At 38.6% G+C, this 22479-nt stretch overlaps 3 protein-coding genes across 23 annotated transcripts; all 3 read right to left on the minus strand.

Annotated features, from left to right (window-relative positions):
• LOC130989383 (pumilio homolog 5) lies at window positions 1-6124 on the minus strand. Of its 15 annotated transcripts, none has more exons than XM_057913400.1 (12): window positions 5463-6124; window positions 4078-4741; window positions 3376-3520; window positions 2545-3273; window positions 2103-2478; window positions 1866-2007; window positions 1663-1770; window positions 1163-1375; window positions 889-1011; window positions 539-733; window positions 283-454; window positions 1-202 (listed from the first exon to the last, which is right to left on the minus strand). In XM_057913400.1, the coding sequence occupies exons 2-12, from the start codon at window positions 4699-4701 to the stop codon at window positions 180-182; spliced, it is 2850 nt and encodes a 949-aa protein (XP_057769383.1). In that variant the 5' UTR covers window positions 4702-4741; window positions 5463-6124; the 3' UTR covers window positions 1-179. The 15 variants fall into 15 exon arrangements, with proteins under 15 accessions (XP_057769383.1, XP_057769439.1, XP_057769393.1 ...); XM_057913456.1 differs by having other exon boundaries at window positions 889-999; window positions 2581-3273; window positions 4078-4756; window positions 5463-6012; XM_057913410.1 differs by having other exon boundaries at window positions 889-999; window positions 4078-4756; window positions 5463-5971.
• A 420-nt stretch (window positions 6125-6544) lies between these two features.
• Window positions 6545-10619, minus strand: LOC130989474 (uncharacterized). Of its 6 annotated transcripts, none has more exons than XM_057913476.1 (6): window positions 10251-10619; window positions 9871-9922; window positions 8814-9285; window positions 7405-7824; window positions 7003-7208; window positions 6545-6902 (listed from the first exon to the last, which is right to left on the minus strand). In XM_057913476.1, the coding sequence occupies exons 3-6, from the start codon at window positions 9241-9243 to the stop codon at window positions 6657-6659; spliced, it is 1302 nt and encodes a 433-aa protein (XP_057769459.1). In that variant the 5' UTR covers window positions 9244-9285; window positions 9871-9922; window positions 10251-10619; the 3' UTR covers window positions 6545-6656. The 6 variants fall into 6 exon arrangements, with proteins under 6 accessions (XP_057769459.1, XP_057769460.1, XP_057769457.1 ...); XM_057913477.1 differs by having other exon boundaries at window positions 7405-7809; window positions 10251-10611; XM_057913474.1 differs by having other exon boundaries at window positions 8814-9358; window positions 10251-10582.
• Window positions 10620-18973: 8354 nt separating this feature from the next.
• LOC130989533 (uncharacterized) lies at window positions 18974-22254 on the minus strand. 2 transcript variants are annotated; one of them, XM_057913509.1, is made up of 5 exons: window positions 22059-22254; window positions 21225-21509; window positions 20788-20939; window positions 19754-19890; window positions 18974-19350 (listed from the first exon to the last, which is right to left on the minus strand). In XM_057913509.1, exons 2-5 carry the CDS (start codon window positions 21476-21478, stop codon window positions 19183-19185), a joined length of 711 nt encoding a protein of 236 aa, XP_057769492.1. In that variant the 5' UTR covers window positions 21479-21509; window positions 22059-22254; the 3' UTR covers window positions 18974-19182. The 2 variants fall into 2 exon arrangements, with proteins under 2 accessions (XP_057769492.1, XP_057769500.1); XM_057913517.1 differs by having other exon boundaries at window positions 21225-21506; window positions 22059-22213.
• Between the last annotated feature and the right edge of the window lie 225 nt (window positions 22255-22479).

The raw sequence follows: 22479 nt of genomic DNA on the forward strand, positions 1-22479 counted from the left end.
TAAGGGAAGCCACATCATATATAACTATGAATTACTAATGCAATCCAATCAACTTACAGTTTGTACAACACAAATATATACTGCAAGCAAATATATCTAAAAATATACTTTAAGTATCATCAGCATTCAGCAACACTTGGAAGATCCACATAGAATAATGCCCTCATGTCAAAGAATGTCTACTGCTCAGAAGATCCATTGTCTGCACATAACAATAACAAATCAGCTAGCTAATAAACCAGAGAGAGAGAGAGAGAGAGATAATGTATATATATTATATACCTTCACCAGTCAATTGTTCAAACCGAGCAACTATGTGTTTCCCATAGGTATATTTCTTCAAAGCAACGAGATGAAGCTGGATACAGTCGAGCAGTCTCGCTCGCTGATTCTCGTTGCTAATATCAATAATCTTCTGCACCACGTAATTCGCGTACTGATCCTTCATCATCGTCTGAATGCAAAGTAGAGGAGGTCTTCAACGACGCTCTTTTACCTCAAAAGTTAAAAAGCGAATGCTTGAAATCGACTCTCTTACCAACAAATTGTCGCCATCATCAGGCTGTGCAAGAATCTCCTCAATCAAGCGTTCGCACTCAGCAGAGTCTCCATACTCGAGGCATTTCTCCACCACGTTTGATGCATACTTGTGCTGGCTCATCGGCACGATTCTCCCACCCAATTTGCTGATGATTTGACTCCGCTCGAATGGTTTTCCCCTCTCCAACACATGCTGTTACAATTGGAACTCACAACTAAATATCAAGGGATATACACAATGAACATCTTTCTAATCATTCATTGGTAAAATCCGGAAAAGTAAACACTTATCATATCCATTAAAGAAAGAGATATCATAATGTAGTTGGTCCGGATCAGAAGATATACCTGCGTAACATAGTTACCATACTGATCGTGTGCAAGATCATATGCAGATTCCATTATCTCATCCACTATTGGTCGACAGCGCAAGTCATCCGAACAATGCTCCAAAACTCTCTGCAAGCAGAGCTGAGGAAATTCAATTATCTATTCTTGCACAAGAATTGGCTCATCTCTAAACACTAAAATATGCATCAATCATTAGAGATAATCTCTAGAGAGAGAGATTATCAAGTCGAAAAAAAGCTGCACTTATAGGGGAAAATATAAATAGTAGTACCTGAATGACACGGCAACCATATGGATGAGTTGATAGTGAAGCTACTTGGCCCCGGAAGGCCGAGATGATAAAATCGATTTTTTCTGGAGGCACACATTCGATACATTTCTGTATGACATGGTTTCCATTTTGATCACGCACACATCTCATCACGTGTCCATCAAGTTCGAGCACAAGTTCCGTCTTTTGATCAACTTCAATAACCTCTAGTGCCTAGAGTGTACACACAAACAAAATATGAACCAAGCAAGTTTACATTCATAAGATTCATCTCATTTATATCATTTGCTAAAGTAAAATACCAACAAGGCATAATTAGTCAGCATAGCAACCAAATCACTAACTAGTCATCACATCTAAGCATACTTTTGTAGGAAACTATGGAGACCACTAAGAACTATAGGAAATGAATGTCTAGAGTTTTTAAGATCATGAATGTATATTTCCAAATGTGAAGAGAGCAAGCCATTTAGTATAAAAAGATAAGACCTTGCACAGACCTTTTGAATTACGCGGCAACCATACATTTGCAAACTTAAAGGCAGCATCTGCCTTGATAGTTGACTTGCAAGTTCCTTCCTCTGCTCATAAGTTCCATGTTCAAAGAACTGCAAACACCATAACATGAGTCGTCGATAAGTAAAAGTATATACAACTCATATGTGCCATAAATTGTTCAATTCAGAGAAACTGAGAAATCCACCTTCTGAATAACATAGTTCCCAAAGACATCGGTCATCAATTTCGAAGCATGAGGAAGAACTTCCTTGAAAACCAACTCCTTCTCTTCAACACTACAATTTTCCAACTTCTGTTGTATAAATCGGCTGCCATGCTGATCCACGCTGAAGTTACAGTGCATATTAAATGATTTTATCCATTGAGGATAATAGTTGAGCTCCATTATAAAGATAAACAATAGCGAAAAAAGAAATCAAACCTGAATTCAACAATACGGCCTACAATGTCTGAGAGATCAATTCTTCGAGCACTGCTAGCTTTCAGTTCTTCGAGAAATGAATGCTTCCTATGGTCATTGATACCATCAGCTCCCCTTTGTCCTTGCCATCTAGGATAAGTACCGACATTTTTGGGTGAGTTTTGGGAAAATCCAACGTCATATCGTTTTCCCAATGAAGCAGGGCCTCCAACTGGGGAATCTGGCAAAACTGGACTACCAAGAGGCGACGACCGAAACTGAGGCACGAATCCCAGACTTGTAGGACTGCTGAGGTAACTACTACTTGGTATCCCCATTTTCCTTGGACTTGGAATGCCGACACTTCCACTAGGGGGTAACTGGAATTTCTGGTCACCTGCATGAGTAGCAGAATTTGGATCATTTAGTAAAGTAAAAGAATCAACTGGTTTGCTAATCGTACCAGGTGAAGGCAACTGGTTATACTGCAGAGAGGCACCATATGGATCTTGCACAACCCCTTGGAAATATTGCATTGAAAGAGGATCCGGAAACGGGGGCTGAATTGTCAGTCCAGGTTGGCCATAGAACCTGTTCAAGTTCTGCACAACAGACCCTTTGGAGATGTTCTCCCCAGTTGGAACCCCAGCACTTTGGCCAACAAAACTTTGTCCCGAATTGGCGTTAAAATGAAAAGGAAAACCTGTATGAGGTGGATATCCAGGCAAATAAGGGGGTAGATACGAGGAACCCATAGGATATCCACTGTATTGTGGAGTATATAGACCAGAAGTATTGAAATTAGTATAGAATGAATTTGCTGGAGCCATGTAAGCTGCAGTAGTTGCATATAAAGGAGGGTGGCCACTGGGAGAATGAAGATGTGGCTGCATCTCAATGGAGGTAACCTCGACACGGCCTTGTGGAGCTGAGTAATTGTGAAATGATTGTGGACCAGTTCCTTGTACTTGAGATCTAGGAACATGGTAACCTGCAGCATGTTGAGAATGATTACCCCGCACATGTAATTCATGCTGCTCATCAAATTCTACTCCCTGTTTATCTTGATCACTCTCCACTCTATCAACGCTTTTGAAAGCATCTGATTCCGTATTGCCACCACTCACACAATCACTAGTAAAATAAGCATCCTTACGAGTTAGTTCATCCTCCTGCTGGGCGGTAGACCCTCCTGAGGTGTCAATAGAAGAATTTATAGGTACTGAAGCTGCTGGAGGTTCCTTTGTCGATATCGACCCAGGATGCAAATCAATCTTACTAGTAGAACCCATACCTGACTTTGGTTCAGGTGGCTGTGAAGCTTCTATGGACAAGGAATCCAATGTCAGGTTCTGAATATCATGATTAAATGCTTCTTCAACATGGCCTGACGTAAGATTCTGGCTAAACACGGGTGAAGGTGTTCGAGGGAAATCTGACTAAAAAAAAAAAAAAGCAAGACCAAGATAATGGAGTTATTTTTATAAAGAATTAGAAAATTGTTTAATCTGTGGAATTTAAAAGAAAATTCAACTTTTACAGCACTCTCCTGTCATTCTCCCTCTATCTCTAGCCCTCAATATGTCTCAGAGAAGGCACACAACAAACATTCTAATATCCAGAGAGAAGATACTAGGCGCATGATGGCAAAGATTTGGAAGTAACTTCAAGAAAATTTAACTTTAAGGTTGCTTTAAATTTCATAAAGGCTACTGTTAAAATAAGATGATATTTGTCTGCTTAAGTTGAACCAATAAAACACTGCCTGTTAGGAGCAGTAAAATTAATCCAGAAAAAATGAATATATTCCTCAAAAAAGAAAAAAAGAAAAAATGAATATACTTGTGAATAAATTTAAGAACAAGCTTCTCAGCACCTGAAAAGTAAGCTTGAAACCTCTTAGCTCCTTACGACATTTTAGAAGCAGAGTCATACATCTGACGATGATCGATGATCATGAATTCAACTGAAAGCAGATATCAGATACATTTAATACCTGTATAAGATCAACCAAGCTTTTATGACGGCCAATGGACGACAGCGCATTCTGCTCAAGCAAGATATCTGCTCCATCATCCGAAGCTCCCCCCGGTGATCTATCACCTTCAGGCTCTTCCTCGTGAGTGGAAAGAGAACTTCCCGGATTGTACACGGATCCACTGCCATGAGCATCTCCAGATGATAGTCTCCAGTTATTTCCACCCGAAACCCCACTCTGGCGTGCAAGGTGCATGTTGCTCCTCGTAATCGTATGAGGATGGACCCTTGCATTCAAGTCACTATTTAAATATGTTGAATACAAAGGATCACCTTGCTGCAGAACCTCAGAGTGAGAATTCTCTAAACCACTACTCAAAGCTGTCAAATTGGAGTTGGGGACGAGCTGCTTATTTATAAGATCACCAAAAGCTGCAAAAGAGCCCTCGATGCTTGGAGGTGCACTACCACTACGGTTGGGAGCAACGCTACTTCGATTTCTATCAATAGTATGTCCCCTAAGAAGCAATCCCAATTCATCAGTCACTGCACTAGCTGAAGCAAAGGAAGCAGTGCCCCTGGATGGTGACCACTTTCCAGCTCCACCGCTATCCACAATTCTCATAGGGTTTTCAGTTGCCATAGTAGCTTTACTAATGATGCTCGCCTCTTGTTAAGTGACGCTGGTTTTCACATTTCTTTTAATTAGGCAGCAAAAGTGTTACAGTAAGTCTATGGATTGTAATAAGCATAGAAACACATGAAATTGAACTAAGCCAGAACAACAGGGAGCATAAAAATCAGCACAACAAAGCAAAGACTAGCTAACCTACGCAGTCCAATCATTTCAAAAAACGTTCAATAAAAATCAAATATGACAAAAACCATAACCATAATTGTACATAAAAGGATATAACAAAATTCCATGCTGCTTAACCGTATTTATCTATCAAGAAAATATAGGGAGATCTTTCTAATTCTTCACCCGACACACGAGCGCCTATTTCACGGTGAACGACTGCTTCAGTAACACAGTAATCAGGATCAAAGCATAATTGAGCTGTGATTCTAAAGATATTATCTTCACTATTCTAGGGATGACAAAAAAACACACACACACGCACCAACAAAGAATTAATCGTAGAAAAACAAGAGCTTGAGACCTTGAGGCAAGGTCAGAGCAAGAATTCTAGCAAAACAACTCATACCAGTGTGAAGCTATACCTTTTTTCCCCCTTCTCGATCAACAACCAAACAAGATAACATAAAAAAAAATGGCCAAAATGCAAGAATTCGGTGGAAAACAATACTAAATAAGCATAGAGCAAAGGAGAAGGCTTTTCAATTTTCAAGCATGTATATGAGATGATATGATGAAGCGAGGTCAAGGATGAAACAACTCACCCTGTTGAATTTGAGACCCAACTCCGATCAACAGGAGAATACAAAAACCCAAAATTCAAACCCCAGAAAATGAAGAAGAAGAAGAAGAAGAAGAAGAAAATAAGGAGGAGACAATGTTTAGAAAGAAAATGAGAAAACCCAAACCCAGAAAGAAAAGAGCAGTTTAAAATACATATGTCGCTTCCTGAACCCACCACCGTGTCTACAGACTACACTTTCTTTTCTTCTTCTTTTTTCCTTTTCTATATTGTTTTTGTTTTTTCTTCTGGTTTGCATTAATTTAGATTTAGTTAACCAGAAATAGTAGAAGAAGAGGTGTAATAAGACTATTTGACTCTAGAGAGAAGAAACTAGATACACATACTACCGCTGCTTCTCCAATTTCTTGAAATTACGCAGACGCCCCTTTTCCTTTCTCACACATTCTTTCATTATCATAAATCAACAAACTTGAATATTCAACTGTAGAATCTCATAACTCACAATATAGATGTGTATGCTGTGGGTCTGTTTCATCTATAAAAGATTGTTGCTAGCACTACTTTTATATTTGTTTAATTTTCAATATTCCATGAAGGAATAAACATGACGAGACAAAAGATTCAATTTTTAAAGTACTTATCGAGTTATCGTTAGATGCAATAATTAAAAAAAAAAAAAAACCAACAAAAACAACAACAAAAAAAACTAATCTTGTTATAAGAAAAGTAAGATTTTTTCGAAAAAAAGAGGCTTTGTCTTGATTTTCTTAACTCGAATATGTAAATTGGATGAAATGACTGTTAGAAATAGGACTGATTGTAAGTTGTAATAGAATATTTGTATTTGAGGGGGGTAATGGATTGATTACATTTGCGTGTTGTGTTTACCTAATACCCACCTATCTAGAACAAAAACTATTATCTAGTACTATTATATTGATTAGTGTTTGGATTTGAATACCATTGACTTCCACAAGCAATCCATCATCTCAGCCAAATATTCCTTTTCTTTCTATTTTAATGTCACCTGAAACTGAAACCTACGACAACTAATCATCCAACCTCACCAAAAAATAAGCAATGCCTTTTTACCAGAAGCCATTAAAAGATAAATGCTTCTCATATGTAGAAGAAAACAAGTATCTTTTGCAGACATGAGTGCAATAAGCCAAAAACATATTTCTTCTCTGAGTTGTAATAATCTAGGAAGAAGCTAACAAGGGAAAAGGATGGGTGATGGATCTCTCTGCAGCTTGCCATCAGGTAAACCCAGTTTCTTCATCTTCTCCTCACACCAAAACAGCTGCTCTTTGCTAATTCTGATCATTCGTAGCACCCTCGACAGCACTTTGACATCGATGAGTCCTAGCAGCATCTCCACATCTTCTGCTGTACTCGGCCACGATTTCTTCTTATAGCTCTTGCTCCTCTTCCACAGCTCCTTCAGTTTCATTGCTTTCTGCACTTTCAAGAATCACAACTTAGTAAGCAGAACGTGGATGCTTGTAGTAAACGAGCGTGGTGAGAGAGAGGATGAGTGAGGAGTAGTTAGTTTTTACCTTCTCAAGAGAAGATTGAACCTGTTGAACAGGTGTAGCCATCTGGTTCTGGCTTCCAAATATACTGCGCACGCCACCAGATTTTTTCTTGTCCGTCTTGACAAAATGGCGAAAACTCAAGATAGAGGTCTCGATTACTCTCAGGACATCTGTCGCGTGAACCTTAAGATCCGATGCCTCTTCATCTGTGGATCTCTCGTCAGACGCTAAAACAATGGAGAAGCAATTAAGAAAGTATGAATTGATATTGAAGAACAAGATTCATGTTATAGTATATGATTGATATCATAACTGAGCACATTATCACATTCCTATACATGATATCTATTAGACCAGAAAATAACTTTTTAGAAATTCAAAATTAGTTTTTCATAACAAATCTTGAAGCAAAAGTGCTCATACCTTGGATCTTTGGAACCTGGAGTAGTTTGGGCAAGGACTTTCTCGTTCGAGCAAAGATTTCTGGCCTTGACCCATGTTCAAACGGCTCGTTTTCAATGAATCTCTGCAATAAGACCTGGAACTGTTGAAACTGCTGCGCGCTCTGGTTGTAAGAGGTGGGGCTATCGGGTTGGGAAGATATTTTCTGACTCAGCTGTGTGTATTGGCAGTGAAGCGCCTCCCAAGTCAAGCATACTTGAGCTACATACGCAGTTTCTAGATCCTGATACGGGTCGTTAACTGGTTGCTGCAAGTGCTCGGTTTCCTCTTCGGGTGGCTCGAATTTTCTCAAGGAAAGGCATGCGAGGGGAGAAGCAAGCTTTTTAGAAGCCGATTTTGGGGATGGAGTTGAAGGAACATGAGAACCTGCGAGATTTTGAACTTCAAAGTGCATAGAAAGTTCAGAGACGCAAGGTGCAAGTTTGGACTGCGTTTAAGCACAACGCACCATTGGAGGCGCAAATTGAATTACCAATGCAACAAACACGGACTACAAGATGACATTTTTACAGCAAACATAACCATGTCAGTTCAATCAGAGATAATGCTCTGAGAACTTCTCAGTCGCAATCACAAACAATTAATCAACCCACTCCGAATTTCATTGAATTTGATATAGCAAACCTAACAAAAAAGAAGCAACTTTGATCTTCTTTAACAAATCTAAGAGAGAAACAGAGCAATATACTTACTTGAGTCACACTTAAAAGTAGCCGGGATGGAATCATCTTGTTCCATCAAACTACAAATTATGTTCACCATTTTTGTTTTGCATACTAATGTCACAAGTATACGCGTTTAGGACATACAATATTCTACAAGACTCCCCAATTCAGAAGCTATGGTCGGAAAAACTTAAATATTTCATTGGTCCAGCCCCGACAATCCAATCCACGTAATTTTAACTTGTCTATTTTCCCTATATTTAGATTAAACTTCCATTTCAATCCTGTTGATGCATCAAGAGGTACATTTAGAATCTCATAAAGAAGCATACATTTATATTTGGTTGTAGGCTTCTAGCAAACAACATTAAATAATCATGTCTTATAAAATCTTAGATTTGTTAAGCTGGCAAAGGATCTCAAATCGCTACTCAGGAAAGTTGTGAACTCATCAATTATCGGTCAAAAGACTGGACCGTGGAAATGCACGTGCAAACTCGCCCCTCAGAATTAATTACATTTACAAAAGTTACCCGTAAAATTCGCCCGTTGCTTTTCCTCCTTATTGCCACTAGTGTAATCTCAAGGGGTAAACTAAATAACTAATTATCCTTAACACAAGCAATGACAAAAAAACACACAAAATCTTCAACGAAAAGTATCGCAAATAAAAGGAAACACCTTTAGACTCATATCACCACTCACCAACTTCCTGCAGGTGCTGAGAGCTCGAGCGATCAAAAAACAGCATGCGCTCACAGTATATGTCATACACAGCATCGAAACCAGACCAGAACTGCCGCCCTTCCGCTTCAACATCCCTCCATTCACTAGAGCTGGTCTCCCCCTCTTCCTCTTCTTCCTCCTCGTCTGCTGGAGAAGTTTCCTCAGGTATCAACACCATGAAGCTGTTTCTCCTCAGCTCTTTCAGCCTCCTTTTCACCTCATTTGTGATGAAATCGTCGTCATCATCCTCCACTTCAGGATTGTTTGAATCAACACTGACTGATTTACCCAATGCATCTCCACACTCATCCTTGGGCTCCTCCGGATGAGGCACTGGCTGATCTTGCACGACATTCTTGGGATTAGGCTTGTGAGCATTCCTAAACTTCTTCATTTTGAAGAAATCCATCGCGGGTAAACAGTTTTGGGGCGTTCAGTTACTTTCTCCTTCCTGTTATTTTCCACAGATAGATCACTTCATTGGTAAAAAAGAGTTCAATAACCATACCAGAAACAAAGCAACCCTGCATTTCAAGAAAATTTACATCACAGCCAAGAATGAATTCCATTCCGGTAAAACGTTAAACAGAGCAGTGAAAGAAGCATCCGTAATCGTGCAGTAATCATCAGATCCAATTTTTTAACCCAGAATTTAAATTTTTACCAAGAGCCATTTTTAATTAAAAAAAATGCAATCTTTCTAAACGAGGGTAGGAGCTTAGGACTAGAAGTCACCATCACATAAGGAGAAACATCTGTGGACTTGAGACTTGTTTATCATTATAAATAATGAAAGAAACTAATTGACAAAAATGATCTATTAGCTGGAAAAATAATGCTAGATACATACAAACAACATTTCATTATCAACTCATCAAACATCTTGATCCTGCAAATCCCCACCAACCACCCACCCAAATCACCCAAAAAGAAGACAAAACACGAAAGGGGTGTAAAAGGAGAAAACAAGAAAAGCAATAAAAATCCAATCTTTGCAAACTGGGGGGGGAGAAAGAAGAAGCTCAAGATCACTTACAGAACTGGTGCGCTGCAACAGCTGAAGACTCCATTCCACAGCCAATGAAACCCTAGTGTGGGGGGAGAGAGAAAGAGAAGATTGGTGAGTAGAGAGTGTACCAACTAAGAAACGAGGAGGGAGCTTGTATTTTTTGAGCTAAAAACGGAGATTGGGGAATGCAATAATAAATGCAAGATTTCCAACATCATCACCATAAATTAATGAAATGAAAATCCCCATCGACAAAGCTTGGATTTTTAGTACAATTATTACAAGTCAAGATTTATGAGCAATGTAGTAAAACAGAAAGGAAATATGTACTAGTCACTCAGTCTACTGTATTTATTATGTAAAAATAGGTAGAAATGAAATGAGAGGAGATTAATAGTAATACACACAGATTCCAACATCACACCGTCACAACTCCCCACTAGGATAATTATTACAGACATTAGACAAATACTAATGTTGTCATTGGAAGTAGCAGTAGACTATATGCTAATGCTACATTGCTATCAATTTTGAGTAGTAAATTAGAAAGGGATCTCATCTCATCCCACCCCATCCCATCTATATCAGCAGGGAATATTGTCAGTAAACAAAACAAAATGCACACAGCCCAGCTCCCCGAAGCTACATGTTTCCCATTTTTGTCTTCTTTTTCTCTAATTTTATGCCCTTGTCCCTTTCTTTCTCCTCTCCTCTGCGCCCAATAACCTTTTTCCCCTTCTCTTCTTTCAACACATTAGATTATCAAGGTCAAAAGCTGTTGGAAATATGGTTTTATGCCATATCTGAAAATTATTATTTAATTAAATATTTATTATTTAATTAAAATAATAATTGGATGTTAATCTACATCTCGAGTAGATCAACGTGATATACTTGAAGTCTCAAAACCGATTTCCGGTGAGTGAGATATTGTATGTCAAAGTTTGGATGTTGAAGAGGGAAAATCAGTTTCAACTTCTGCGTTCAACGATTGCGGCCACCTACCGCAGCCGCCGGAATTGACTGTTTCAACTTCTGCGTTCAACGATTGCGGCCACCTACCGCAGCCGCCGGAGTTGACTGCCGATCCGTTCACACTCGGTTTAACACCTATAAATATGGGTGTGTGGTGAGCTTTAGAATTCACTCTGAAAACTCACAACTCACAACTCACAAAATAGTCTGCATTCTGCATTCCACCTCTAGCTCAGTTTTCGATCCTTATTCAGTTCGCCGGAGCTCGCCGGATTGTGGTGCTACATCCGCCGAGACGAAGTCGTTTTACCTTTGGGGAAGATACGCCAAACCGAAGAGCACTACCGGGGCGATAATCTTCTTGCGGGAAGAGATTCATCTCGACTCGACTTAGTTTATACGTATAATTTATTTATACAGTATATTTCAGTTGTATACAATTATTTGAGTTGTAATTTCTCAAATTATTTTCTTGTGTAATATTTTCAATTATTTTGAGTTGTAATATCTCAAAATATTTATTTTGTAATATCTCGATCGTGTACCCGGTTCTAACAATCGCAAGAAGATTATTTCTCTGCCGTTGATACACGTTCGAGAAATGGCTCACACCGACGTCAATATGGACGGCTCCACCACCTCTGCAACCATTGCTTCAACCACGTCGTCAATGTTTTCCTCGATGGGGGCTTCATCGTCAACCATGGCCCCATTGCAAACTTCAAGAACTATTGGTCTTGCCGAGAAACCATCAACGTTCTCGGGCAAGAATTTCAAATACTGGCAAGAAAAGATGCTATTCTACCTCACAACCGTGGGGTTTGCCGGATTCTTGATGGAGGATAAACCTCCAACCCCGAGTGAAGGGGAGACGAGCCAAGAAATTCGTGCCGGATATTTGAACTGGTGCCGCGGCGACTACTTGTGCCGTAACACCGTTCTCATGTCTCTGGACGAACGGCTCTACCGTGTTTTCAAGGTTCATGAAACCGCGAAACAATTGTGGGAGGCCCTTGATTTGAAATATCAAGTGGACAAGGCAAATACTACCAAGTATATTGTCGCCAAATGGTTGGAATACAAAATGGTCGACTCCTGGCCATTGATGGACCAAGTGGAAGAATTCCAAAATCTTTCACATGAGGTTCAAGCCGAAGGGATGCCCTTGGCGGATGCATTGCTCGTTGCAATCATCATAGAGAAATTACCTCCTAGTTGGAGGAAATTTCAAAACCTTTTGAAGCATGAGCGCTCGGAGATGTCCGTGCCGATATTAATATCCAAGCTTCAAATGGAGGATCACGTGAGAAGTCGTGATCAAAAGGGAAAAGCTCCGATGGAGGCAAAGGCCAATCTCACCGAGAAAGGCGGTCCCTCCAATAAACGTGGTCGCCCTAACCCTAATAATAAGGGTAAAGGGAAACAAGGCGGTAGTCAACCATCAAAGTTTGATGGTGTATGTTATAATTGTGACAAAAAAGGTCACATGGCTAAGGATTGCCGCAAGCCAAAGCGGAAGAAAGCAAATGGCAACGTGAACAACGTCGAGAAGGACTTCGACGATTGGAACCACGATGACTTTGCTGCCATGATCTCCGAGGTGAATCATGTGGACAACCCGAACGCTTGGTTCGTGGACACCGGCGCTACCGTCCATATATGCATAAATCGTGAGTTGTTCCACAACTACAAGGAAGTGGAAAACAAAACGATAATGGAGGCTAGCGAGCGGACATCCCAAGTCCTTGGCATGGGAGATGTGATTCTTCAACTCACGTCGAGCGTGGAGATCACATTAAAAGACGTATTACACGTTCCAACTGTCCGAAAGAATTTAATTTCGGGCTTTAGGCTTACGAATAAGGATTTTGAATTATTTTTCAAATCTGACTATGTTGTAATACGCAAGTGGGGAAAGTTCCTAGGGAAAGGCTATGCCTCCGAAGGACTTTTCAAACTTGGAGTAAGAGCTTGTAAGCCTGCCAAGGCTAAAATCAATAAAGATGCATCAACCTCTTCTGCTTACTTGATTGAGTGTTCTGATTTATGGCATTGTAGACTTGGACATGTTAATCTAAATGCTATAAAGAGATTAGTAAAAATGAATTTACTAAAAGTTGATGAATACAACTCACAAGAAAAATGTGAAGTTTGTGTTGAAGCCAAAATGGCTAAGTTACCGTTTAAATCGGTAAAAAGGAGCACTCAACCTTTGGAACTTATTCACACCGATGTTTGTGATTTAAAGTTCGTGCAAACTAGAGGTGGCAAGAAGTACTTTATCACCTTTATAGACGATTGCACAAAGTATTGTTACCTTTACTTATTGAAAAGTAAAGATGAGGCTATTGAAGCTTTTATAAACTTCAAAAATGAAGCCGAGAATCAACTTGGATGTCGAATTAAGATGGTTCGAAGTGATAGAGGTGGAGAGTATGTAGCTCCGTTTGCTGAATTATGCAACGAAAGTGGTATAATCCATCAAACGACGGCTCCTTATTCACCACAATCTAACGGCGTTGCTGAACGCAAGAATCGAACTCTTAAGGAGATGATGAATGCCTTGTTGATTAGTTCAGGATTACCCCAGAACATGTGGGGGGAAGCTGTCTTGACGGCCAACTATATCTTGAACAAGATTCCACTCAAAGGGAAAGATGCAACTCCCTATGAGCTATGGAAAGGAAAGAAACCTTCGTATAAATACCTCAAAGTGTGGGGGTGTTTAGCCAAGGTAGAAGTGCCTTTACCAAAGCAAGTTACAATAGGACCTAAAACGGTGGATTGTATCTTCATTGGTCATGCACTTAATAGCAGTGCCTATCGTTTTATAGTGCACAGATCGGAGATACCTGATATACATGTTGGGACAACGATAGAATCAAGGAATGCTATATTCTTTGAAAATATCTATCCTAACAAGGATAAAGGTACATCGAACTCTAATGATGGAGTTAATGGTGATGCTACAGGTTCTAAACCTATGGAAGTAGCTAGTAATTCTACTCAAGTAGATGATGCCACGGGTTCTAATCATGTACCACCTAATAGGAAAAGACCAAGGTCTAAACCTATGGATGTAGAACCGAGACGTGGGGAACGAGTTAGAAAAGCTAATGTCTATGGACCGGATTATGTTGTCTTGATGCTAGATGGCGAACCGGTGACGATTAAAGAAGCTATGTCTGGCTCAGATGCAGCTCTCTGGAAAGAAGCCATCGATATTGAGATTGATTCCATTATGCAGAATCATACTTGGGTGTTAGTGGATCTACCACCTGGAAGTAAAGCTTTAGGATGCAAATGGATCCTAAAGAAGAAGTACAAATCTGATGGTACTATAGATAAGTACAAAGCCCGACTTGTCGTTCAAGGTTTCAGGCAGAAAGAAGGGTACGATTTCTTCGATACCTATTCACCTGTGACCAGACTAACATCTATTCGGATGCTTCTCGCTATTGCTGCCTTGCACAATCTCGAGATTCACCAAATGGATGTGAAAACTGCGTTCTTGTATGGCAAGTTGGAAGATGAAATATATATGAAGCAACCTGAAGGGTTTGTAGTACCTGGGCAAGAGCACAAAGTATGCAAACTTCAAAGGTCTTTATATGGGTTGAAGCAAGCACCGCTTCAATGGCATTTAAAATTTGACAGTGTAATGTTGTCAAATGGATTCAGAATCAATGAGTGCGATAAATGTGTCTACATTAAGAATTCTAATAACGGATATGTTATTGTTTGTCTTTATGTAGATGACATGCTCATCATGGGAAGTAATTCCCGAGTGATTCAAGAAACCAAAGGCATGCTAAGTAAAAATTTTAGCATGAAAGATATGGGCTTAGCTGATGTTATCCTTGGAATTAAAATTCTAAGAAGACCTGATGGTATTACTATAACACAATCTCACTACGTTGAGAAAGTGTTAAAGAAATTCAACGCTTTTGACAAGCCAATAGCTAAGACACCATGGGAACCTAATGTGCATTTGAGTGTACACAAGGGAGAACCTGTTGACGCGTTAGAATATGCGAAGATTATTGGGAGCCTGATGTATCTAACAAATTGCACTCGTCCCGATATAGCATGCTCGGTCAACAAGTTGAGCAGCTTTACAGCTAACCCTAGTAATGAACATTGGAAAGCTCTTGAAAGGGTTTTGAGATATTTGAAATATACTCAAAACTATGCGATTCATTATACTAGGGAACCCTCTGTACTTGAAGGGTACTGTGATGCAAATTGGATATCTGATGCCAAAGACTCGTTTTCAATGAGCGGTTATGTATTCACTGTGGGGGGTGGTGCTGTGTCTTGGAAATCCAAGAAGCAAACATGTATAGCTAGATCGACCATGGAATCAGAATTCATAGCTTTGGATAAAGCTGGTGAAGAAGCCGAGTGGCTTAAAAATTTCCTCGAGGATATTCCATGTTGGTCGAAACCTGTGTCGTCCGTAATAATTCATTGTGATAGTCAAGCTGCTATCGGACGAGCACAAAACCATTTGTATAACGGTAAGTCGAGACATATTCGTCGACGTCATAATACCGTGAGACATTTGATCACTAGTGGAGTTATCTCAATTGATTATATAAGATCAATTGATAACATAGCGGATCCTTTGACAAAAAGTATCCATCGAGATCAAATGTATAAACTGTTAGGGGGAATGGGTTTGAAGTCCACAAATTAAGGATAATCATAGTGGCAACCCAACCATGATGACTGGAGGATCCCAAGAACTTGGTTCAATGGGACAACTAAGTTATGAAAATCCGTGTGTTGAACACTCGAATTGCCTATTCCTTGTAGAACAGTGAGTGTTCGGAAACCTGCACGTGGTGAGGTTAAGTCTTTGACTTTTAATGACTCTAGAACTCCTCGAAGAGGACAAGTATAGCAGGATACTTGAGTTAAGAGTCACCTATGTAAGTGTGAAGTGGGGCCGCTTCGATTGAAACACTTATGAATCCAAAGAGGTGTTCCAAGGCCTGTAATGGACACAAACGTGAGAACGAATAAGGATTGAAGCAATATTGTGTCAATATTGTTGACTCAGTATACACCGAGGAGGACTAGTTCAAGGAACCATATCCACTAGGCCGCCGGTATACTCGATAATATTGACTATGGCAGGTTCAAAGCCACAAGCTACCTTTCCAAATGCAATGTTGTTTCTTAAGAGAACTGAGCTAAATGTCTGCATACATTCGCATACTGATTTCTCACTCATGTGGGGGATTGTTGGAAATATGGTTTTATGCCATATCTGAAAATTATTATTTAATTAAATATTTATTATTTAATTAAAATAATAATTGGATGTTAATCTACATCTCGAGTAGATCAACGTGATATACTTGAAGTCTCAAAACCGATTTCCGGTGAGTGAGATATTGTATGTCAAAGTTTGGATGTTGAAGAGGGAAAATCAGTTTCAACTTCTGCGTTCAACGATTGCGGCCACCTACCGCAGCCGCCGGAATTGACTGTTTCAACTTCTGCGTTCAACGATTGCGGCCACCTACCGCAGCCGCCGGAGTTGACTGCCGATCCGTTCACACTCGGTTTAACACCTATAAATATGGGTGTGTGGTGAGCTTTAGAATTCACTCTGAAAACTCACAACTCACAACTCACAAAATAGTCTGCATTCTGCATTCCACCTCTAGCTCAGTTTTCGATCCTTATTCAGTTCGCCGGAGCTCGCCGGATTGTGGTGCTACATCCGCCGAGACGAAGTCGTTTTACCTTTGGGGAAGATACGCCAAACCGAAGAGCACTACCGGGGCGATAATCTTCTTGCGGGAAGAGATTCATCTCGACTCGACTTAGTTTATACGTATAATTTATTTATACAGTATATTTCAGTTGTATACAATTATTTGAGTTGTAATTTCTCAAATTATTTTCTTGTGTAATATTTTCAATTATTTTGAGTTGTAATATCTCAAAATATTTATTTTGTAATATCTCGATCGTGTACCCGGTTCTAACAAAAGCAACTCTTGCGTGGGTGTCATTTTGTTTTTATTTTATATCCAAATGTTGTGTATCTATTTTTCAAAGAATGAGAGAGGGTTTGTTTTATTACTCAATATACAATACTACACAACTCTCTCAACCTATATTTACACTATACCCACTTTTTTCAAACAATTCACCCCATATCCATTTCAATATTTAATTATTTCTCTTGGTACTTGCACATTCTTTCACCATTTCCTATGCTTGACAAAGTGAAGTTACTTTTGACCGAATTTAATTGTAAAAGTGGTGGGTAGTTAGCTTTGTCTTGTTTATGTTTTATTTTGAATTTGTTCCACCTTTCTCTCCACAAAACTTCCGCAAAGTTCATCTCTGCGTGAATTCTCCTAATTCGCCATCTTTGCGTACACATATTTTCTCCAGAGATCTAGCTCGGCGCCGGAGAAGATGAACCCACCGAGAGAGGTTTGGTTTTTACGGTTTTTATTAACTAATTTTTTTAAAATTTAGCCTATTTTTTTTAGGCTTGTTTCCTGAATTTTGTGGTTCATGTATTAACTAAATTTTGGTTCTGTAAATTTTTTTTAGGCTTTGCGCACTAAATTTATTAACTAAATTTATTAGCTTATTTTTTTAGGCTTTGCGCACTTTAGGCTTTGTGGTTCTCTAATTTTATTAACTAAATTGTATTATTTAAACTTAACCAATTATTTAAACACTATGCGCATTTTTTAGTTTCATTTGTATTATTTAAACACTATTATTAAAACACTATGCACCAATTTAACCAATTTAACCAATTATTAACTGTATTATTAACTGTATTATTTAAACACTATGCGCCAAATTGTATTTCATTTGCATTTTTGAGTTTTTTCAACACTATGCGCATTTGTAAATAATTATTTAATTTGCAACACTATGCGCATTTACACTATGCGTATTTTCATTTGTAAATAATTATTTAATTTGCGCATTTTTTGCAACAGTATGCGCATTTACACTATGCGCATTTTCATTTGTAAATAATTACTGTATTTAATTTGCAACACTATGCACATAATTCTACAAGTATGCGCATAATAATACTATGCGCATTTTTTAGTTCTATGCGCATACTTGTAGAATTTCAGCATACATTACTATTATGCGCATAATTATACTATGCGCATAGTAATAAAAATAATGCGAAAATTATGTATAAGTGAACTATGCGCACAAATATTAACTCTGCGCATATTAATTGCGCAGAGTTAAGGCTATGCGCAAATAATAACCTGTGGACAAACTCAGTACACGGAAATCCATACTGCAAATCACACGCCCAATCATTAGGCACAACTTTTTTCAGTATAAGAAATATTAAAATAATATAATGGGTATGGGGTAAATCATTTTGAAAAAGTGGGTATACGGGAAATGTAGTTTGCAAAAGGTGGGTATTTTAGATTTCCTCCCTTGTTTTATTATCACAAAAATTGAATCTTTTTGCGATTATGCTACTTATAGGTGATCCACATCGTGGAAAAGTAAGCCAAGTAAATTTTGTAGTTATATTTACAACGAATAATATCTAATAGTACAAGTTATAAAGTAGTACTAACTTTTTTAAAAGGAATAAATTTGTGTAAAAACTCATGGAATTTCAAAGCCAAATATTGGGTAGCCTAGTGCGACATAAGACTTGCAAAGTTGGTCATTAAATCAAGAGTGTACACCGACACGACCATACAAACAAACAAATTTTTGTAGGTATGCAGATGTCATCTCGTGTATTGAGCAAGTTTATTTTTTATTTGTTTAACAAAAAAAATATGATGAAAGTAAAGGTGGCCTACGTAAATTGTTGCATGTGTGGAGTTGGGTCTATCACATGTGACGATGCACAGTCGCAGAAACCACCTCTCTTGTTTTAGTACATAGTTAATAAATATACTCTCTTTCCCTATCTCTCTTCTTTTCACTTTTCAGTCACTCTTACCAATATACAACAGCTGTTTCTACTATTTTGGCATTAAACATAGCATATAGTAATAAGTATCTTCTTGATCCTCACTAATCCACCACGTGATTACTATTTCTCACATTGTATTATATTCAAAGAATTGGGCATATGCAGTCCATCCAACTTTTATCTTCCCATGCAAGACAAGTACTGAGATTTAGAAAGAATCCTATACATTCACATTCCATCGTGTAAAGATACAATCTTGCATATTTACATTTGAGCGCACATCAAGCATATGGATATAATACAAGTTGTCAAGATCATCATCAAACCATAAATGGGCCAAGTACAGTTTACTTGGGCATATGTGAGATGTGAGGGCTTAGACTTGCCACAAATAGAAGATGAGAGAGATAGAGGTGTTAATATCCCAGCCAGGTTGCTGGTATTGGCTGAAACTTCTGTTTTGCACAAGCCAATAAATCATAGTAATCTGCATCAGCCAAGCAGTCGCGAAAATCTGTGAAAAGTCTGTCGAATATCTTCCACTCGACTTTTAAGGATCTTGTGTATGGATATGGTAGAAACACCTGCAAAATATCCAAATTCTTGCATTTATGCAGAAGCAAATTCTCAAGACAGGGGATCACAAGACAAAACTATTCAGCTGAATATGAGAATAGGAGGGGATCCTATTGTCGGTGGAACCTTGTCAGTCACTTGTCTAACGAGTCGACTAGACTTTTGGCTTCAGCCAACACACATACCAGATATGTGCAAAAATTAGAGAATCAAAAACTTCCCAATAAATCCATGCCATGCCAAGGCTGGATCTTAAGTATTCTATTCATTTTGTTGTCAAGAGACACAGTGAGTTATTTCCATTGCTTGAGTAATAGGCCAATCAGGAGCAGACTTCTATTTTCACATGCTTATACTCAATTAACTAATAGCAATGTTAAATTGACAATGATACTTGGAAATTTTACTTACATCCCCCTCGAGTGCAAGACGTTTAAGCAAAAGAAATGTCTGATGATTGTCCTCCAAGTTGTCAATGACAGCCAACCAAATCACTGAAGCGAGCTCATGGGCTCTGTCCCTTGATTTGCCACAGGCAATAAACTGATCTGCCATAATCAAGAGATTACCAGGTAAACAACCATCAGCTGAGTTTCAAAGCAATATACAGATTGATTTCTTGTCAGATATGATTAATGCCGAAAGGAGCAGCACCACGATTCTGCCCATGATTCAATTATTCAATCCACAACCTTATAACAATTTCCATCTTCATGGCACCACAACGGAGAGAAAATGAAATGAACAATCATGATTGTAGATGTTGCAGACATCACATGATACATTCCTAGTTACACTATCTAGAAGCAGAACAATCTCTACTCTGGTTGCCCCCCAGACCGTCTATTTATGAACCAAGTTTTCCAAACATGGTTAAATCAACCATGGATGAATATGGTGGAAAAGGTTGCAGCAAACTCCATAAAATATTAGTGCATATCTAGCAAATTATTCATTCAATCACAGTCCAAAACTTAAGATAAAGGACTTATAATCGTAAGAGGAAATTTATTTAAACTAATACCAATCTCGCTCTGTCGTCCAACAACTTCCTGATGGTATAATGTTTTGCAAAGCCATGTCATTCTTTTGATCTAGTCTTAGGACCGAAGGTTATGCAACAGAACTGCACTGGTTTAGCTAAGTTGTTGCCCAATACTGAATCTTGGGATAAAACCAAAAGTTCGTTTAACTAAAGATACTAAAAACCACATAGTTAACTAGATTTGATCTAATGTAAACACAAGTGATCTTATATAATATTTTGCATTCAACAAGTTGATTAAAGGGCTCATTGACACGCAGGAATAAAATCATGCTCTAAAATCCCGATAGCATTTCACTTTGCCAGTTGAGTGTAAAATGAAAACTATTCTGCAACCATAAGCTGAATACTGAAACATAAGGATCATTACAAGAGATATCTTAATGGTATGAGATTGCACCTATTACAGTTCCATGAAGTATCCCCGGTGAAGGAGGCAAAGTTGAAATTTCGAGTTGCTCTTTCAGAAACAAGTACGAATGACCAACAATCTCACTTAGCTCATCATCAAGTGGAAAGATACATTTACTCATATACAGTGCAATAAACCTCCTGAACAATAGCAAAGATATTAGAAGGGGAATGATTCAAAATTTCAACCAATGAGTTCTAGGTGCAAAAACAACCACATTCCTATTCACATAAATTAGAACTTTAAGCTAAAGCATGCAAGGCATTGACTGGCTAGGCCTCAACTCTAAAGGTTTGAATAATCACAGGACCTAGCATGCTCCAATTCTCAAACTAGATACTTCTATATTTAATTCCAGTTAATCCTTATCGGCACTGCCAGATAGCACCATAAATATGAGCAATTTGGTGCAAGTAATGACCAACCTCTTGCTCATCCCACGAGGAATAGGACCGGGCCACCTTTCACCTTGACCAGCCAAAGGGAAACACCTGACGAGAGCAGCGTGCCACAAGCAATCCTGCCTAAACAAATCAGCCCAGTATTTATTAACACATGAGAGCTGTCCCCACTCCACTATGGGCACACGAATAAAGATCTCAATCAACAGATGATCGGGAAGCCGTGCAATAGGACAATCAACTGAAAGTGACAAGGCTTTGTTGCTCTCTTCTGCCATTCACCACAGCATGCAATGCTAGCTGAGCCTGCTGAGAGAAAAGAGAAGGATAAAATAGACAATTCAAGAAGAACCACGAATTAGTTCCAATTTATGTGAGGCAAATACAACCGGGTATTTCATACAGAAACTGCGTCGAATCCGTTCACAGACCTACGGCAATATTTTCCATAAATTTAATGAGCATAAGTAATGTTGAAACTCAAAGGGCATAAAGCTTGATCATTATCACCATTACTTAAAAAGATGGTAAGTAAAAATGAATTCATATGATCCTGTGAAACAATACTGAGATTCCGAGAGAGAGGGGGAGTACAAATTGCGGCGTAGTTATTCCTAATTCCTAAATAAATGAGCTCATAACAGCTATAATGGTTGATATAGAAACAAGGGGTACATAATCCAATAAAAAATCGCCAACAAATAAAAGAGGGGAGAATCACAATCGAAAACCATAACTACTCAAATGAACCAAAGATTAAGCTGAAATAACAAAGAAAAAGAAAGAATAATCGACGAACTGAAATGAATGTTTGTTCAAAATATAATTGAGATAAAGAAGGGAAGGAGAAGAAATCACCTGCACTGCACACAGCGAGAGAGAGAGAGAGAGAGCGAATGCCTGCCGTAACTGGTGAGGCAGTGACAATACCAGCTCTTCGAGAAACCCCACGCTCCATTTATTTTCCCTTTTTTTCTTTTTCTTTTTTTTGAGTGTGATGAGATAAAAATCAAAAAGTAAAAATAAAAAAACGAATATATAGATGGAGAATCATTTCATAAAGGCGAGGATGGTATAAATCGCTATCTTTTTCCACACATTACACATATGTAACGCGCGTTTTCTACCAACTTTGATAACTTAATATGCTGCAAAAAAAAAAAAAAAAAACAAATTGACTTGGGGGAGTTGGGGAGTTGGGAGCAGTGGGATTTGAACTCGAAACCTCACTGTTCACACACAAGAGGTCGCACTGTTTGGTGTCCTCTTAGTACAATAT

The sequence above is a fragment of the Salvia miltiorrhiza genome, chromosome 1 (genome assembly GCF_028751815.1).
Source record: "Salvia miltiorrhiza cultivar Shanhuang (shh) chromosome 1, IMPLAD_Smil_shh, whole genome shotgun sequence".
In the NCBI taxonomy this organism is placed as follows: domain Eukaryota; kingdom Viridiplantae; phylum Streptophyta; class Magnoliopsida; order Lamiales; family Lamiaceae; genus Salvia; species Salvia miltiorrhiza.

Bases quoted from the DNA above. Each gene is read 5' to 3' on its own strand.
- LOC130989383 (XM_057913369.1), bottom strand. From the start codon at position 4,701: ATGGCAACTGAAAACCCTATGAGAATTGTGGATAGCGGTGGAGCTGGA. The intron at 3,521-4,077 runs GTATTAAATGTA...TTTTTTTTTTAG, and splicing joins GCTTGGTTGATCTTATACAG to TCAGATTTCCCTCGAACACC. The intron at 1,771-1,865 runs GTGGATTTCTCA...TGGTGTTTGCAG, and splicing joins GGAACTATGTTATTCAGAAG to TTCTTTGAACATGGAACTTA.
- LOC130989474 (XM_057913476.1), bottom strand. From the start codon at position 9,243: ATGGATTTCTTCAAAATGAAGAAGTTTAGGAATGCTCACAAGCCTAAT. The intron at 7,825-8,813 runs GTGAGTGGTGAT...TGCACTTTGAAG, and splicing joins TCAGCACCTGCAGGAAGTTG to TTCAAAATCTCGCAGGTTCT. The intron at 6,903-7,002 runs GTAAAAACTAAC...TTGAAAGTGCAG, and splicing joins TTCAATCTTCTCTTGAGAAG to AAAGCAATGAAACTGAAGGA.
- LOC130989533 (XM_057913509.1), bottom strand. From the start codon at position 21,478: ATGGCAGAAGAGAGCAACAAAGCCTTGTCACTTTCAGTTGATTGTCCT. The intron at 20,940-21,224 runs GTTGGTCATTAC...GCTATTGTTCAG, and splicing joins CCTCGTGGGATGAGCAAGAG to GAGGTTTATTGCACTGTATA. The intron at 19,891-20,787 runs GTGCAATCTCAT...TGATTATGGCAG, and splicing joins ACTTCATGGAACTGTAATAG to ATCAGTTTATTGCCTGTGGC.